At 32.3% G+C, this 20,205-nt stretch overlaps 1 protein-coding gene across 1 annotated transcript; it reads right to left on the reverse strand.

Moving 5' to 3' along the window:
• Positions 1-4,333: 4,333 nt before the first annotated feature.
• Positions 4,334-19,619, reverse strand: LOC113498847. Its single transcript, XM_026878992.1, has 3 exons — positions 19,388-19,619; positions 5,608-5,796; positions 4,334-5,045 (listed from the first exon to the last, which is right to left on the reverse strand). Exons 1-3 carry the CDS (start codon positions 19,500-19,502, stop codon positions 4,903-4,905), a joined length of 447 nt encoding a protein of 148 aa, XP_026734793.1. The 5' UTR covers positions 19,503-19,619; the 3' UTR covers positions 4,334-4,902.
• Between the last annotated feature and the right edge of the window lie 586 nt (positions 19,620-20,205).

Raw genomic sequence — 20,205 nt, forward strand, 5'->3', positions numbered from 1 at the left:
CGGGCTAATGTGAAATAAGTGACTATAATTTATATACGATTGTCAAACTAGAATTTAAAGTGATCTTGATATTTTGTTTTCATTAAACTTCCCATGTCATCTTACAATGACAAATTGACATTTCAAAACGTCACAAAAGAGACATTCTTGATGTAGAGAATTATTTTCGCATTTAAGTAGATTTAATACGTTAAAACTTGACAAAAATTGTGTACCAGCTAGGTTTAGTAAACGCATTTTTACCAATTCTCAAAAACATGGATGCACATATTCGTTGACGTATAATTTACGATTTTATAAACACAAACGCTGATTAAATCACTCTAACTTTTGACTTGTCACTTCAATACACGTCACAAGTCAAAATCATGTCACTTGTCGAAATCAATGTGTCATCATTATAACCTACATTTGCAGTTTTCTTTTTTATAATATTCTCTATAGGTACTCCATTTTGTTTAGGTACTTCAAAAAGGTAAACAAGTCTTGATGGATTTTTTTATACAAACACTGATCAAATATATAAATGAGTGATATATTTCAGTGTTATATTTGATTTTATTATCTGTATTGTTTTTCGATTTGCTTTTAGTCGCGTTTTTTCATTTCAAAAATGATAAGATCGTTTACCTTTTTTAGTATCAAAACCAATGGAGTATTGGCTGGCGTTTAAATAAAACGCTTCGTTTGATAAACGAACAAGTTTTTAAAGTATAAAATATCTTTGAATTAGTTAATTCCATTAATATTTTAATTAATTAAACCAGGGATTTCATGTTTTGTATATTGATTTAAATTGTTATTTAGAAATAATAAGTAATAGAAATTAATTACTACCATTTGTATACTGGATAAGAATCTCCAATACATTAGTAGGTTAAATATTTGTAAATAAGAATTGATTGTTTAATTTTAAGGGTCTTGCTTCAACAAATGCAACAGTTCTTACTTCAACAGCACCCAAGACACTTAAACAGTTTGTTAAACATATTTCGGAAGGCACGTTAAATTGTGGGTCCCGGCTATTATTCTTACATCTTTGACAGTCGTTACAGGTAGTCAGAAGCTTGAAAAGTCAGACAACCAGTCTAACTAAGGGCTAAGGGGTATCGTGTTGCCCAGGTAACTGGGTTGAGGAGGTCAGATAGGCAGTCGCTCCTTGTAAAGCACTGGTACTTAGCTGAAACCGGTTAGACTGGAAGCCGACCCCAACATAGTTGGGAAAAGGCTAATGATGATATCAGGTTAGATGAAGTGAACACAAAGTTTGATAAAATAATTCAAATAGTAATTCAGTAAGGCATAATATTATAATAATAAAATACATAAATAGATAGTTAATCAAATAAATAATTCAAGGTAGTATCAGAAATAAAACTGGTATTTTTTTAAACGTGAAATGTCCTAAACTTTTTTTCAAGACGACGATCATCATTTGGATTCGTGGCCACTGAGTTGGTATTTGACAAATATTCAAATTAAAACGTGTAGTAATATCATTATTTATCTACTTACTATTTCAAAACAAATTGATACAGCTAATTTCATACTATGTCGGAGTCCATACGTATTCAGGTGTGTATCTTATTGTCCCACGGCAGGGCCCCGATTCTGCTATTTACAATGGCCGATGCATGAATGATAATTAATAAATTGGATTGAATTCGAAATTATTCCTATTCACTTAAGCATACAATAATTGAAAATTCATTGTATCGACTTTGAATTTGAATACTAAATTTACAATTATGGGTAGGATAAATGCTCAAGAATAGGAAAAGTGTCATTTTAAACCAAATTTCATTAATTCATCGTAAATAGCAAAATTAGGGCCCTAAGCAACTGCTTCGCCGTACAGATAAAGATTAAGCATTGATGAAGTATAAGTTTAGCCATAGTTTTCAAAAAACTATAGAGTGTATAACAATAAGATTTACCATAGATATCAATGCATTTTGAAAGTATAACAAAGAAAAAACTAGCAACACATGACGAAAACATAAGACAATTTTCATTCCTTTTTATTATTTTATAAGTTCGATTTAGTTATTATTTATATTTGCCATACAAATCTACAAATTGTTTTAGTTTTTAAGTATAAAAAATAAGATATTTCGTTTTAATATTATGTTAGTATGATTTTAAGATTTCTATTTGAAAATGAATTGCCGCCATTTTGAATCATAGCGGCTGTCAAGAAGTACAAAATGTTGTAAAAAATATGAAATTCATTTCCTTTTATTTTAATAATGTTGTGTAAGTACTTATTTCGATTTTTATGATTTAATTACATCAAATAATTCTAAGTGACTTTCTTTATGTGATTGTTTTGTTAACTTCATATAATAAAAGCTTTTTACATAGAATCAAAATAAAATAGAAAACTGAAAAAAATAAATTGATTCCTGGTAATTCTGTTTGGCTGTGGTCTCGGAAATGCAAGATCACGTATTGTTTTACATTTATAGATAATTTTAAATACTAGTATTGTAACATAAATTATTTTTAATATAACTATATTTTTATTAATTGTTATATTGTAAAAAAGATCTTTATAAAATACAATCTATTTTTAATAGCTGCTGTGTTTTTCTTTCTTGATTTTGATTATGGATGCTATTCCTTTTATAGTTTTTTTTAATAACTACTATTTTATCCAATAAGAAAATATAGGTAAAATCATTATTATTAACATTCACTAATTATTGACTTAACTGGTGCAGCCACAAGCTCAGCGCCTGCATAATTTACATTCGGCAGCATGTTGTGCGGCTAACAATTGCAGTGATTTTTATGTCAGGCGTTTTATCTATTGTAGACGTCCCTGGTTTCACTTAAAGCAGGATCGTTGCTGTCACCGTAAGGTCGGACCTGCGGGTGACAGAGAGGGCGCTCTGCCATCCGAACAGCTAACAGGCCAAGAAGGAGACGGATGTGTCGTCTTGCACGTTCGTTAGTACGAGGAATGAGGGGTTTCGAGAAGAAGTACGGGACATAGGCCAGCCATAGTCGCGCTGAGCATTCGCGAGCAATCTGGCTCTGGCTCAGGTAGTTGAAGGGGTCCGGGGTAGTTTTAAGTAGCTGTGAGTCCGATATATCCCCTCGCCATGCCCTCGGCGTGGGTGTTTATTTTGTAAAGGCAGAACTTCAGACTGGATGAACCTGGTTCAGGCTGGAAAGCAGCGGATATTTACCATCAACGCTTTGCATAGTGCTAACGCTTGATCCTTTTGCTTCTGGTTATTATTGGTAACTGTAATATATTTTTACTTCAGGTCCCAACCATGATTAAGGTATGAGCCATACCAAGAGTGCGAATTACCAAATATAATCAACGAAAATCGATTAAATGTCTTGTCGACTCTACAATACAGGGCCCCAATTTTGCTATTTACAATGGCCGATGAATGAATGGAAATTGGAATAAATTGGCAATTTTCGTATTTTTACAAGACAATACTTAGTTGGAAATTCAGTAGGGGATGAAACACCCACGGTCAATACAATGAGTTTTCAATTATTGTGTTGGCAAAATACTCAAAAGACTAGGAATAATTTCAAAAATTGTTAGTAGCAGAATCGGGGCCCAGTCTCCATCAATTTTTACTTTTGCATTTTGCCTGAGGGATCATGAACATTTTTTGCCTACGAGTGACGACAGTGTTTCATATTTCATCTGCATTGCAATATCGACTTAGTATTTTTTTGTTTTGATACATAGTTTTACAACTCCTATTTTAATATCTATACTATCTATACTAATATATAAAGCTGAAGAGTTTGTTTGTTTGTTTGTTTGTTTGAACGCGCTAATTTCAGGAACTACTGGTCCAAATTGAAAAATTCTTTTTGTGTTGAATAGACCATTCATCGAGGAAGGCTTTAGGCTATAAACCATCACGCTGCGACTAATAGGAGCTAGGATATGATGGAAAATGTGAAAAAAAAACCGGGCAGGTATACCTAAATCATAACTTATATCTTCTACCCACGGGGACGAAGTCGCGGGCAACAGCTAATTTCAAATAAAAGAATATAATAGTTCTTTCTTTAGCTGTGATGATGCTAAGAGGTGGTCGAGCTCAAACATTTTCAAGAAGAATTTCATAATTCTCAACTGCATGCTATGAATTAATACAAGGTACTCTTAATAAAAAAGGATGAAAAAAAAAAACAAGAATGTAGAAATTTTGTATTTTTTTTATTGAATAACTTTTCTATTTATATTAATGTTATCAATATCACAAAACATTAAAGTTAGGTAGGTATTCAAGTAAAAAAGCCGATAAACTTCTAAAACATAAACACGCAAGTAGAAAAAAAATATACAAAAATTTTTTTTTTTAGAAAAATCGGAACATTTTTTGTATTTTTTTCCTAACTGCGTAAAGTACAATCACAACGTCCCATTTATGTCAATACAACGCTTTCCATTGTCACAATGACTAAACTAACTGTTTTTTTTCTTTTGTAACTTTTATGAAACACAGGAAACAGATATTCGCTTTTGAACTCATTTGTGATTCATTCTCACAGCATTGTGTTTGCAAACCACGAAAATATGCCCTGAATGACCGATCAGATAAAAAAACTTTCGAATCGCATTATACACACACGGCAAGAAAAAAAAGTAATTTTACAAAAAAAAAACGTCGTGGCAAAATATCGGTCAACAGAACAACAAAAAAATTTGGTATCTTTAAGGAATATTTTGAGACCAATTCGCGCTTTAAAAAAAACGCAAAAGTTTAGGGCATTTCACACACCATCACTAAAAAATCGATCAACCAATCAGATTGCTGCGTTAAAATTATCACGTGATCGTCGTCCAATCACGTGGCTTGGTTTTCCCAGAGGATAGGGTTGTTAGGTGTTGTGAAATGCCCGGGTTGTTTTACTTATTTAGGCTTTCTTCTCTTCTTCTTTTTTCTCTGCTTCGGCCTCTGGGGCTGGTGTGGGCAGCTCGGGGTATTCCAGAGTCACACCATCCTCGCAAGTGAAGATTGGGCAGCAGCCGGGGAAGGGAGCCGTCTTGTTGGTCTTGTCTGAAAGTGGAAAAAGAAATTAAATACTTGTAATCTGTCAAGGTCCTTGGGAAACACCGAACTTAAGTGCTGGGTGGTTTTCCTTGGTTACCATTGTTGATCCTGGCTAACAGGAGTTGGAATGATGGTGATTTGAGGCTGGCTAGCACTAGAATTAAAGATAACATGAACCGGGGCTCTGAAAAATACTTGTTGTACCGGGGATCGAACCCGCAAATTTCACTATCGGAAATCTACTGCGACTTATACTGAAAATCTATCAATGTACCTATGATAAAATTCATGATCGCTGGATCACTGGTTTCAGGGTGTCGCTAGCTCTGAGGTCCCGCATTCGATCCCCGGTCGGGTCAATGTAAAAAATCACATTTCTACATTGTCTCGGGTTTGGGTCTTTGTGGTACCTTCGTTGTATCTGAATTCCATAACACAAGTGCTTTAGCAACCTACTTTGGGTTCAGAACAAGGTATGTGATGTTGTCCGCATTCATTTATTTATTTAAAACCAAGATCGTCCATCATCTGCTCTTTTCAGTGAACAAAAATCCGAGGTAATACATACCAGTGTCAAGCTTGCATTTAGGGTTAGCCAAAGGCAGAGGTCCACAGTCCTCCACCAGCTCGAGTAGACGTGGTGGCGTGTCCTCGCTCACCACGCACGTGCTGCGGCCGCAGAAGGGCGCCAGGTCCCAGGTGTTGCCGGGCTCGACGGTAGCGCAACGGGTTGACGCGAAGCACATTCCGGGGAAGTCTGCAGGAGAGGAAGTTTACATTAGTATTTTTGTATGTAACAGCTTTTATACAACGCCATCTAGTGTCGGATTAAGCGAAGCTTGTATTATGAGTCCTAGATAAGTGATAAACGTATTTATATAGTATACTAGCTGATCCAGCAAACGTTGATTTGAAATGGTTCAGAAAAATAAATACAAAAAATAACTATAATTCATATTATATAATTTCATAAGAATCGGTCGTGCCGTTTCGGAGGAATTCAATTTCGTACAACGTGACACGAGACTTTTTATATCTAATTAGATAATTAGTATTAGTTTAATATAGTACCTAATATATGCATATATATGCAGTTGAATATTAGTGGAAGTATTTTAGCAGGTATCGGAATGCGCATTAAATTGTGGTTTCAGGCTGTTATTTATACATCTAAATGTTATGTTTAATATTTTTATTTCACCCTTTCGGCAAAAAATCTCATCACACAGCAACTATTCTAAATATCAAATTAGGATCGCGTAGAATAAGAATGTTTTGATTGACATCTCATAAAACAAAAGCTATTACGTCACTCGTCAGTATTTACCAATTACGTAGATATCTCCATACATTCCAGAAATATTACGTTTCTTCAGTAAATATTAACAAAACGAACGCGAAACGAAAACAAATAGAATGTAAAATAAACAGAATATCGATGTACACTTTCTACCATTTAGTAGAAAGTAGGAGTTTCCCGTGTGTTTTATTACATGACTTGAAGTTTTGTTGTATGTGAAACTAAGTTTTACACGCGGTTGTAACTTGGCAAGTTATATGACTGGCCTGTTGGTCTAGTGGTTACTGGCCCTGACTGCTATACCGGTGGTCGTGGGTTCGATACCTACCCAGGCCAAAGGTTTGTTGGATGAGGACAATCATTTGTTGAGTGTCTGGGTGTAATTTATCTAGAATATGCGAGTATTTGGAAATACATAAGTATGTTTATCAGTTGTCTAGTTCGCATCATACAAGCTTTGCTTAGTTTGAGACTAGATGGCGCTGTGTGAAAGTTGTCAAAAGGCATGTCACTTGTCAAAAGCTTGTTGCTTTTTGTATTTAAAAAGGGTTTAACAAGCACAAGGAACATCTACAGGCTGACATTATTGTAAACATAAATACAATTTCTGGAGATCTGTCATACAGGTCTTGAACCTAGTTCAGACTCCAGCTCTCACAAAGGTTTTAGTCTTTAAAAAAAAAAATTAGAAAGAAATTCTATTCTAAAATTGTATTTGACAGCGAATTTCATATATTTTTCAAAGTTTCCGGGCAAGCCTTGGTTACAAATTAATTTCGAAACATGTGAAAGATAAGCTAATTCTTCAAAACCATGTCAAACTCGATTTTTAAAAAGACAAAGGATTCAAAATTACCCAGACTTTTACGCAACTGTCCGAATTCACACGCATGCTGTGACCATGATCCAAATTCGTAAGTTTTCAAAATGTCCCATTGTTCGGTTACTATTGAATGTATGACAAATGATGCGTTTTTGAATTTCAATAGTTTCTGTAATGTTTACGTAAATAGTAAGTCTTTGTGACTGATTTCTTTTGGTTTCTAGTAAGTTTAAATATAAAAACAGTCTTATCTGAGAATCGTGGAAAAGATTATTAAATAACTGAAAATTATTTACGAAAAAACATCATGATAAAATCTGGATTCGAAAATCTATACTAATACCTACATAAAGTTTGATCGTTTGTTTGAACGCGCTAAAATCAGGAACTGCTGGTCCAAATTGAAAAAATATTTTTGTGTTGAATAGACCATTATTCGAGGAAGGCTTTAGGCTATAAACCATCACGCTGCGTCTAATAGGAGCGAAGGTACAATGGAAAAAAAAATAGGGCAGGTATAAATCATAACTTATATCTTCTACCCACGGGGACGAAGTCGCGGGCAACAGCTAGTTTATTATAAAATCATTTAAAAATACTCGCTTGTTTCTTTTGTCTTTTACAGAAACCTTTGTCCAGCAGTGGGAATTATCAATTAATTTTAATGTTATTAAAACCCACTTTCACATTTTTACAATTTGTTCAATTTACTTACAATTTGCACTTAATAATTTCGCTATTATAAATTCATATCATGTGATTCTTTAAAAAAAAACATGAAGCCATTGCCAAGAAAGAAGCCAAAGAAATCTCTCCAAATATTTCCCGTTAAATAAAAACATAACTCTCCTTTTGAGACGGTCGGTTAAAATGGCCAACTATCTCATCTATGACTAACAAGAGCGAATCAGTAGGGCCATAAAAAAAATCTAGAACAAAGGAATAGTTGGCTCCGTTAAATAGGAAGTTGTTACCATTAGGGGCATTCTTCTAAACTGACCGGGTTTCTATTTTAAGAAAATAGTCGCATAGAGCATTTATTAAAGAAGCTTCTAGCTGTTGCTGTACAAACCGAAAATGATCCTATGGTAATATACAATTGGGGTTAATATCTGTCCTATGTTTTAATCCTGGTTACAAACTATGTGTGTACCAAGTTTCGTCTAAATCCGTTCAGTGGATTTTGCGTGAAAGAGGAGCAAAAATCCATCCATACTTACCAACTTTCGCGTTTATAATATTAGAAGAATTCTCTAAACCTAACTCCAAACTCCATTTTAAAACTAATAAAGTTATATTAGAAAACAAAACGCCTAATTAATTAAAAAAAATCGACGTGTTGTGGAAGTAAGACAGCAATACACAGCATAGAGCGACATCTCTTTCACAAGATAACGTTCAAATTTAAAATGTGATAGTCCACGTCCAGTAATGTCTTGCGAAACTTTTGTAAAGCTTACATACATAGTTAGATATATAAGTATTCAGTTAGGCGGAAGGCACAACGTTGCAAAAGTGAAAGTACCTCGATACATCTAGATTAAGCTTTATAGAACGACCTAGGGTTGTCACGCACGACTTAGGAATAGAACCGTGGTTGAGAATTGAATCTGACCCGAGTTAAAAGGAATTTAATGATTTGTAGTATTTTTTTGTGTCCACAAATAGTTGAACTTATCTAAAATCTAGAATAAGTTTTTCATAGTCATAGTTTGTAATAAAGTGAGTTAAATCAAAATAAGTAAGAAATTCAAATACCCCTGCAAAAAATACAATGAATTCGGCTGCTGAAATGTTTTTCATTTTTTTTTATTCAAATCTGTTCAGTTGTTTTTGCGTGAATGAGGCACAAACATCGATACATACAAACTTTCGCGTTTAATAATTTTAGTAAGATTAGAATTCACAAATTCTCTGTGACAAGTGACAACCCTATTCCGTCCTACATAATCCACCGATGGATTGAACATTCGCAATGGGTTGCGTAACGCGCAACGTGGTACAATTTTTTAATCCTCTTTAAGCAATAGACCTACTTACTAACTTGGACTTTATATAAGTATGGACCAAAGGTGCATGTTGAAATGAACTGAAACGCCGAGGAAATAAATAAATAAAAAAGGGTTTATTTACATATGCGCTAGATTATTTAAATCAAACTTTTTCATTTGAATCAAGCCAATATCAAAGAAAGAAAAAAGGCCTTGTATTAGGAGTAATAGACAAATGATAAACATACTTATATATTTCTAAATACATACAATATTATAGATAAATTACACCCAGACACCAGAACAAATGATCGTCCTCATCACACAAACATTTGTCCTGGGTGGGGATCGAACCCACGACGACAGGATCACTAACCACTAGACCAAGGGGCTAGTACAAGATATACTTAAAATAAATATCTTATGCTTTTAAAATTGTTGGATATATATTAGAAATACCATCGCCTCTTCCTCAAAGCACTCCGTCTCTTTCTAATCGACTTTTTAATTGACATTGTCAGCTTTCTCCCGCCATTAATCTTCGTTGACATAACAATTGTCAATGCTTCCTGTTTCCCCTTCACTTAATTTGCAAATAACCTGTAATTCGAGGAAGTAACCAGTTGATTCAAAGTTAACCGGTAATCAAGGTTACGCTACTCTGGTCGAGGTTGGGTTTTGGATGGGTGACGGTTTGTTGATATATTTTGGGGTGTAGATTGACTTGTGGTTACTTGTATATACCTAATCTTTGTCTTGTCATCAACCATAATATGAAAATGACTGAAAGAATAGTAAAAGATTCAAAGCAAGAGTTATCATCACTTTTATAAATGCGAAAGTATGGAGTATGTTTGTAACCTCTTCAAGTGCAAACGTCTTGACCGATTTCGATGAAATTTGATATAGAGGCAGCTGACACCTTGGATTAATACATAGGCTACTTTAAACTCATCTGACGGTGTTAAAGGAAGATAATATTTTTGCAGCTAAGCCGCTAGTAACTGCTAGTAAGAACATTGTGTTATGTATGCTTTAATAATTAGTAGTTTATCTTAAATAGAATATTCCAGAATAAACAACCTTGAAAATGCGTAACACAAAAACTGCATACATGGATACCAACATTCTAAATACATAATTTACGTTTGACATCGGCTGTCTTCGAGAAATACTAAATGTCAAATGTGACAGATACTTTACGAGCTTGTTGAACCTTGATCTAATTAAAATTACTCGTAAAAAGTTCAGCTTTTTATAGGAAATGTAGTTAAACGGTTGGTCTGTTGTCAGAATAAAAATAGATAAGTGAAGGCTTGAAACTTTCAAGGAGATTGTATTGTTGAAAAAGATAAATAAGTTTATCTTAAAGGAGTTAAAAGCTTCAAAAACGCCAGTGTAGTTATAAATCGTTAAAAAGGCTTCTAAAACCATCTTATAACAACAGCTATCAAATAGCAAAAGCTCAACAAAATCGGCTCATTAGTTCAAGAGCTATGTTACAGTGACCACAAGTTAACACTGTTATTTAATAACAACAGCAAAATAGCTCAGCGCTCTGAATGTTACAAATTATTACAAGATTGTAACATTATTCATAACCAAACATTAATCATCAGTCACTTTTAATCAAATGTCAAGACGATAATTAAATTGTTATTAATTCAGCAACACTGACATTGCAACACTAATTAATATTGACAATGATCTTTGTTATAAAATTGTTATTGGCAGATTAAAAATTAAAGCTGGAAAAAAATATTTCAGTTTTTTTTTTTATTTATTCACTTCTTTGGTTTTAAATAATCTTGAGTGATTGTAAATATGTTGTTATTATAATAATGTCTGTATTAATGCCGCTATTATAATTTGTCTTGCAGCCAACACTTAAATATCATTATCCGAGGGTCTTTTTTCAAATTCTGTATATTCGAGGATTGGTCTATTAAATGCAAATTTTTCGAAACGTTCCAATTTAAATTCGACCAACACACGATCTTTAATCCTTTTTCAAAAATTGATCTATTAAGTGCAAAACGATGTTGCTAAAAATGATCCGCTGACCGCTGTTTCAAAAGCACGTCCTCATAAAAATTTATTAATAGTTGCAAGAATTAGCATAAGTACCAATAAAGACACTCTTAAGATTGGCTTTAGCATGGATGCCTACTAGCACTTTTAATGACACATAACCTAAAATCCCTAAGTACCTATTCAATGAAACTTTAATTAATGTGAAGTCTAGAAGTTTCTACATGAGTTAACCATTACACATGAGGCGACGGAAATCGCAACTGCCGTCATAGAAACTCTTAAAGCGAAGCTCATTTCAGACAGAAAAAAATATCTTAGTGTGCCTTTCTTGAAACAAAAAATATTAAATTAGGTACTTGACACAAAATATAGACAAAGCTAAGGATACAAATAAGTCGGTCAAAGCTGTTTTGTAAAGCTGTTATGATTTTTAGATTATTTTTTTTAAGGTACGACGATAAAACCGCGCATTTATACTAGTCATAATAGTAACGTTTTAAAAGTGCGAAAAGGAGAACTTCCGATTTCGTTTTTTTTTTCTCTCTAATGAGTTTTCATTCATAGAGGTTCGTATCTCAAGCGTTGAATACTAAAGTTGTTACTCAGTGTTTTGTGGCATCGTGTAAACCGGCTTTATATGCATACGTTTATAGCAGCCCTGTAATTCAACAGTCCAAGGTTTGGGCATTCACTTTTGCATTATGACTCAGTGTTTTTATTAGTCTCAAAGGCGATCAGGAAACTTAATTGAATACGTTTTATTATTCTTCCAGGAAAATATAGGCACTTATGTTATTCTGTGAAACGATTGTATTTGCCTATTTCTATGTTTTGGTGATCAAGGTTATTTTTTTTTTTTTTGATGCGATGAATATCTTGAACGATTGCGTCTATTATGATGTACTTTTTTGTTTTTGGATATTTGGCAATATAATAGACGTTTTTAATTGGAGATAAAAGTTAGAAAATCTTAATTTGCATGGTTTTGGTGACTTTAATTAGAGCCTCGAAAAAAAAACCAGCAGAGCTTTTGTCCAACTTGCGAAAACTATTTCGCTGTCAAAAAACATGAAAAAAAAATACGATTACTATCGGGACAAGTTTTTCTATAATACTACATTTTAAGCTCTTTAAAAAACATTAAATTAATATTTATTTGTATCAATTGATGTTAACATAGCAATTTAAATACAAATGGCCGTTGAATCAATTTCCCGCGCATATAATTACAATTTACTTAAGTTTTTTTTTATGCAAGAGGTTATGTAAACAATGATTATGAGATTTGTTCCGCTTTTTTATTAAATATTTATTTTAATGCATTTTTTTAAAACTTCTCAGTAATTTGTTTATGTAATTCGTCAAATCCTTTTTCGATGGTTCAGTACACCGTGAATTGTGTTTCGTCCAGGTTTTTATTTTTATTTTAGGAGTATTGTTTTTATATTTTTTTAATTCAATTGCATTAATAACCAAATACCGTAATACTCAGCTTTAAGGTGCTCCATAACTCAAAAAGCAATTTGTGGCTTTTGTCGTGGCAATTTGTGACATTTCCTTTCTTCATGCGTGAGGTTAGAACCACTTTCAAATAAATTCTCGACCACATTCAAAACAGAGAATCAAATAGTTTTAAATTATATTTTGATAGCCAAAATGGCGTCAGATCAGTTCTATTTTCAAGTGCAACGGTTATGTACCAGTACCCTAGCTATTAGACTTAATTGTAACTGTAAAAATAATTAACTACAGTTAACAACATTAAACAATAAACAATTTTACTGCTATTTATAATTATGTCAGTATAATACATTATGAGATTTTAACACAATTATAGTTGTTGAAACCTCTTTTTGACTTTCGCAGGATGCAAAACTTGTTCTTTTTTTGAGACGAGAATGATTTATTCGAGTCCTACTTTGTGACCGGTTTGTGGCTAAAATCTTAATAAATGTTAGGGTTGTCCAATAGGAGTCATAATACGTTTGGCTTTTTTAAAATTGAGTGAATAATTGTACGTGTTTTCTTAAAAATTTATAACAGTCGAGTAGTTAAAACGAAAAAAAGTGTAGAATCATTTGTAATTGCGTCCTAGCTTATTTTTTAGGTCAACATTCATTTGACTACTAAGCTATCCAATGTATACACTGTTCAAGTAAAAATTACGGTAAATTAACAATGGATTACTGAAATATTAATATTTTAATAATATCTTAACCGTGCTTTCATAATGACAATCAGACAGCCCTAGTGTTTGCTTAACAATTTGGCAACACCGTTATGTAAAAAAAAGAAATGAACCAGTTGCACGCATCAGTTCCTTTTTTAAAAGTCAACTGTCAGGTATTATCTGCGAATTTCGTAAATGGAATGCATCGCCCATCGACAATCAATTTTAATCTGACAGTGAGTCAGGCAGCCACTGTCCTTTGCCGGGTCAACGGCTTAAAAAAAAAAGGAAATAACATGGTCGTATACTTTTAAAAGAAACAAAATGAATAATGCTTGTCTCAATTAAGTTTTCAAATTAAATTTTAATGCATTCTGTTTTAAATGTTATGTTTATAATTAAATATTGTCATTTTTAAAAAGCTTAAACATCTTTTGTTTAGTTTTAGTTGATATTTTACAACGACGATAGTATTGTCTGTGGTAACTTAGTTTATGTTTCAAGATGTCTAGAATAGAAAGTATTAATAAATTGTCCGTGACTTGGTGAAAGGTCTTAAAATCTAGATTTTATCTCCAAATGTAGACTCAAAATAGTTTCTTGTCTTGAAAGTTGCCTTTTAGTACAAAGATAAGGAAAATAAGACGACGATACATCAATTCGAATTAAAATGGATTGCCATTTTCTTGCTTGCTTTTAAAACTTACTTTTATAATTTTAAAAACGAATTTGATATTAAAAACGAATTTTTATTATAGATTTATTTAGAAACATAAAGAAATAGACATTTAAAAGATCGATTAAAGTAACAGATTGTCTTTAACAAGTACAGAAACTTTAAAAAATCACACATATTGTCTATTTTGATACAAAACTCAGACTATTAAAACACAATAATAAAATCATCTACACTTTGAACGTATAATTCAAATAATAAATTATTCTAGACTTTGATCTGAACTTTAGTTCTGCCATTTACAATCTAGATCGACCTAGTTATTGCAGCTTATTAATCTATTCCATTCAGTCTTACCTAACCGCTTAATGGTCTAGTCACGATTTATCTACAATAAAACTGTTATATAATTTTATTAAACGGCAACACTGGTTTAAAACTAGATTTAAAGCTTCATTTTAAGAGCATGGATATATGTGCGGAGTTGTGATTAATGGGATATTTGATCTTTAATCTAATAATATGAATCAGTTGAGTATGTCAGACGGACAGTTTTCCAAAAAATATCGATATCCATATTTATCATTTTATCTGTTGCCCGCGACATCGTCCCCGTGGGTAGAAGATATAAGTTATGATTTATGCCTGCCTTGATTTTTTCACATTTTCCATTGTATCTTCGCTTCTATTAGTCGCAGCGTGATGGTTTATAGCCTAAAGCCTTCCTCGATGAATGGTCTATTCAACACAAAAAGAATTTTTCAATTTGGACCAGTAGTTCCTGAGATTAGCGCGTTCAAACAAACAAACAAACTCTTCAGCTTTATATATTAGTATAGATATAGATTATGAAGTACAGGAGATTAAAAGCACTTAGGCATTGTAGTGGGGGCTAGGAACATCACTTGCTAGTAAAAAGCTTACTGGTAAGTGACGTCACACGAGAGTCTAAACCACTGTCTCGTTTACGAGATAAATACTCAGATTTTTGACAAATACTCTATTGCTGATTATAAACCAATTTTAAGTTAGCAAAAGGAGGAAGTTCTCAATTCATCTGTATTTTTTTTAATGAAACAAGGATCTCTATTTAAACAACAGCTTGTAAAGAAATCGGAAATGATTCGCCATGTTATAATCCGAGTTAATGAGAAATCTAATTTGTAATTTCATACTTCAAATTTTCAATGCGAGACTAATTCGGTTGGACACTGAATCTTGAGTTTACTTACACATCTTAAACTAAAACTATTGCAATTGTGGAAGAGAGACTATGCCGTGTATTTCTTTCTAGCTCCCACATCTGTAAATCTTACTAATATTTTAAACGCGAAAGTTTGTATGTATGGATGTTTGTTCCTCTTTCACGCAAAAACCACTGAACGGATTTAGACGAAACTTGGTATACGTATAGTTTATAACCAGGATTAACTCATAGGATAGTTTTTATTACGGTTTTTTGTTCATTTGGGATCGTTTTCGATTTCTTACTATATGAAGATGGCGTTAGGCCTTTAATACGAAACTTACATTTAAAAGACTGCATCCCATCACAAAGTCTTTAAATCCAGACATAAAACTGACTTTTACGACTCCCTTTAACTTTAATTCTATATCTCAAGTCCAGTGTTTCACATTTAAGCGTCCATCAAACTATAATTAATTGATCAGACATTTAATTAACATTCAAAAGACGAGTCTTCGACGGAATTGCGAAAATTTATCCTTGCCTGTACCACGAGATCTCATTAAAACCGTAACCGCTGTATAAGCGAGATGGCAATATACTTCGTATAGCCGCATCTCTGTCCCACATCAGCAAGTTTTACTTTAAGAACGCATGGTATGTTCACTAGGTTATGAAACATCCATATTGGTTGCGAAAACATCCTATTTTGTCGGTACTAATGGTTAATTAATATGCGAATCCCGGTTGCGAAACTTCCCGTTAATACAATGATATTGCAACTTGATTAATTATTTATCAATTGAGATCGAATGATTATGACATAAAGGGATATTGTTTGTTATTTGCATAATTATATTCAACTGGCTTTTGCGCGCGAGTTCGTATGAGTTTAATCGGATTATTTGTTTTAGAGTGCATGCATCTTTTTATCGTTTTTGTAACATACCATATCAGCTCTATAACAGCCTTCCTCACTAAATGTACTATCGAAAACTGAAATAATTTTTCAAATCGGACCAGTAGTTTCTGAGATTTCCGCTTTCACATAATCAAACGCTTGAGCTTTATAATATTAAAAAATATAATTTAAAATAGGAAATAATTAATTTGATACAATATTGGAACGCAACATTGACTTTATGAATGTATGTCTGTAGCTCAATTACTTGTAATATAATAATGTTGCAATTGTGCTATCTCTCTTGACAACGACAACATTCGTAAGTTAAAAGATGTAAGAAACAAGTCAGCTTCTGTGTTTATCAACCAGTTTTTTCTTAAATTTCTGACAATCCTTGGCCCATTGCCTTTATATCTTTGCCTTAACCTTTACTGCCTGAATTAAAAGCTATTGAGTCATGCTGTCTCTTTCAATATTAAGTGGAAAATAAAAAGAAATACATATTTTATACAGTTTTCCCTTTCAAATTCCATCTGTTTTGTTATTAATGTTTATACTTTGTAAGCAAGGAGTTTGTAATATCCGGTAATGTGTAACCTCAGGATATCATTATCTTGTTAATTTTATTTCCTCATTTCATTTTCTTAAGGTTGGCCTTAGCTTTTGCCGTTCATATTATCCTTTCATTTATTCTGCGTAATATAAAACTGAGTAATAACGGAAAGGCAATAATAAGTTACTTTCTACGATTATAGATACGGAATTTTATAACCTAACTTTAAAAAAAGCGCGAAAATTATGCGCTGTCAAAGTGACGCTAATCTTTGTGCAAATGTCAAATTGTCAGCTTATTGTTACAACTTTCGCGGTTATTTACTTTTCAAGTTAATTTAACCGAAATCATGTCAATTTTTATCATTTATATTACTTACACTTAACTTATATGTACTTATTTTGTCTCTTACATCTTAAAAAAAAGTATCCATGAGAATAGATAATGTTAGTCAATGAGGTTTGGTATATTTTTTCCATCATCAATGCTGTCTATAAAAAAAATGATCGTTGATGCGTTACATTTAACTCTCATGCACTATTTGTTAATAACAATAGCTGATTCATGGTGCATTTTATCTGATACTTGCAAAACTATTTAAGATGGCTGACAGAGCTTTATCATCAAGTAAAGGCAATTTAAAAGTAAAAATACATTCGTAAAGTGTTTAAAAAGAGTAATGATGAGTATTCTTTGGTTTCTCATAAAATTTTAAAATAATAATATGCTTTTAATATTTTTGTCACACAAGGAACTATACAAGACTGTAAATAAGTGCTTTCTTTTACATAAAACCTACTTATATTAATTAATATGGAATACATTCAGAAAAACCCATAATCGGGGTGCCAATCTTCATATTCATTACAAAAGAACGCGTTAATTTCAGGAACTAGTTAATTGCTATCACGCTATACGACAATAAACTTGTTAAAAAACTAGACTGGTCATCGGTTTCACTGTTAAATCATGTACCGTCACTAGTTGATAGGGTTGTCAAAGAGTTGAAGTCGGTCATATTTTATTTGTGAAATTCTATCAGACTTAGTTGGAAATTTAGTTGGGACTTGTAAATGTTATTGATTGTCAAAGCAAAATTGGAGTGTTTGAGATACTTTTAAAGTTAAATACTAATATGGAATAAGTCGGAGTTCGAAATCTCAAGAAACAAAAATTGTAAATGACGCACTGGTGATAGAGTAAAGTAAGTAGTAAATATCTAAACAATTTATTGAAAAGCAACCCCAAAATGAATCTCTCCATTGATTTCAATCATTACATTTTTTCTGTAATATTCAGAACTTAAGAAACTTTGCAAATAATTAGCGTAAAAAATTAAATTAGTGACAACCCTGTGCGATACCAACTAGGCCGTTACCGCCATCTGTTACGCAATTGTGACACTTTTTTCACTCCAAATACACACGCTAACTTGTAAGACAACGTTGTAATACATAGTTAAACAATTTTTAACATGCAGAACATTATAAGTTGAATAATGAGTTTTTTTTTCATAATACCTCTTAAGAAAAAAAAGAAACGATTTTAAGCGATGATTTGTCTTTGGCTGTATAAGAAGAGACCTTTGCTTTACAAGGCAGGGAAAAACAATCCAAAACTTTAACTTTTTAATAATCACATACCGAGTAACTCAATAGATACAGTTAAAAAAATATTAATAGATATTATGAATATCTTCTAAAACACACACGTTTAAAAATAAATTAGGTTAATTATTACGATCAAATTGTTTTAAAATAAAACTATTTCATCTCATAGTCCATAGAGGTTACAATAGAACTCCTTTGTTTAAGTATATTATGAAAATATTATCCTTTGTTCTTCTCTAGTTGTAAACTATGCCAGTATTATGTCACTATAACTACCTACAAGTAATTTTAAACGTGTAATAAATTATGTATGTTTATATAAGACTAGGCCGAAGAAAAATGTTCAAGCCAAACTAATACGCTCGAAAAAAAAACATGCGACCGTAATTCTAAATGCAAAAATATTTAAGAACGAAAACGAAAAAGCTAAGCTATTTAAAAAAAAATGAGCAACTTATGTTTAAATAATAAAACTATAATAAATTCAGTAAAAAGTGGTTACCGCAGTATCTACTACACTGTCTTAAAAGACTGTCTTAAGTATTTAAATAAAATGACAGTAAATACTTTTTAATTAAAGGCACAAATTGCTATCGTGTTCCATCAACTTTTTTTTGTCAGTTAGAAATTAAATAACTCTTTCAGTATGACTTAATCGTCGTAATGGATTACTGGTACCAAGTTGACCGTAGCAGTGCGTTCGACTATCACTACATTCTAGACTATTCGATACGATTGCAACTTCTTAATACTCCGCATTTTACCTTTCAAAACAATTATCGTTTAATTGTAACTTTAATATCGCATTTACGGCTTTTTTAAGTCGCCATTTTGCATTTTACTTTCGTTATTTATTTGTTTTTTTTTTTTAAGTAGATAATTATTATTAAAATTTGTAATTTTAATGTTTGCATTATTATAGAAATTTATTTTTGTAAAAAAAGAATCCAATCCTAATCCAGAAACATTCAACCAATAAAGTGACATAATTTATTTTAAATTTTAAAAGCCCTCTGCTAAAAACTTCCACTATTTCCTACAAAATACTTTTTACTTTTGCCACGAAATATATATTTTGAATATTCTTTTTAAAGCACTGACCTCTTAACACGTCAGCCGGGATCAATCTCCTGAAAGTCTTCGGCCTTTCCTCCTCCTTCTGCTCTTCCGCTGCAAAAGCGAGGGCGAAAACGGCGAATGCGACGAAGTATTTCATTTTTACAACACCTTACGAATGCCGAATCGTCAAAAAAAAAATATTAAAAAAACAACGATCGTAATTCGCGCGGGATTTTTGACAGTTACGCGTCAACGCCACACGGAGACTGAGTCAACGGTTTGAGTTTCGCGCGCTTTTATGCCAACTGTCAAGCGGGGAGTGAGCGGCAAGATGGCGGCTGTATTTTTTTCTCATATGTTTCAGGGTTGGCTTTTGTTGTGAAATTTTTTATTATTTTTAACGATGTTATCAGTTTTTGAGACTACCTAACTCTTTAATGCCGATTGTATCCTAATTTGGAAGTTTGTTACTTAGTTTTCTGTTTATCTTGCTTATTTTGATCTTTTAGAGCGATAATGATTAATTGTTTGGCTGTATACGTATACTTGTCTAGATTATTAGTGGTCAAAAATACTGAAGCAACCTAAAATGTATATGCTGTTACTTATTCATTTTGGAAACAAGCCCGAACTTAAAAACCAAGCTTAAAACAGCGTAAAACCTCTTCTCATACAAAAAAAACATGACACACACAACCTTTCAATTGCGGTTACCAATGTTTTCCTTATAACATTACAAAAAGAAATGTCACACAGATTATACGATTATTAAACAAAATAAAACTACATCCTTATCTATTTCTAGACTTTAAGCTACTTTCACGGCGTGATTAATGGTTTTTATTTTATTTATATGCTTA

The sequence above is a fragment of the Trichoplusia ni genome, chromosome 11, assembly GCF_003590095.1.
Source record: "Trichoplusia ni isolate ovarian cell line Hi5 chromosome 11, tn1, whole genome shotgun sequence".
NCBI lineage: Eukaryota > Metazoa > Arthropoda > Insecta > Lepidoptera > Noctuidae > Trichoplusia > Trichoplusia ni.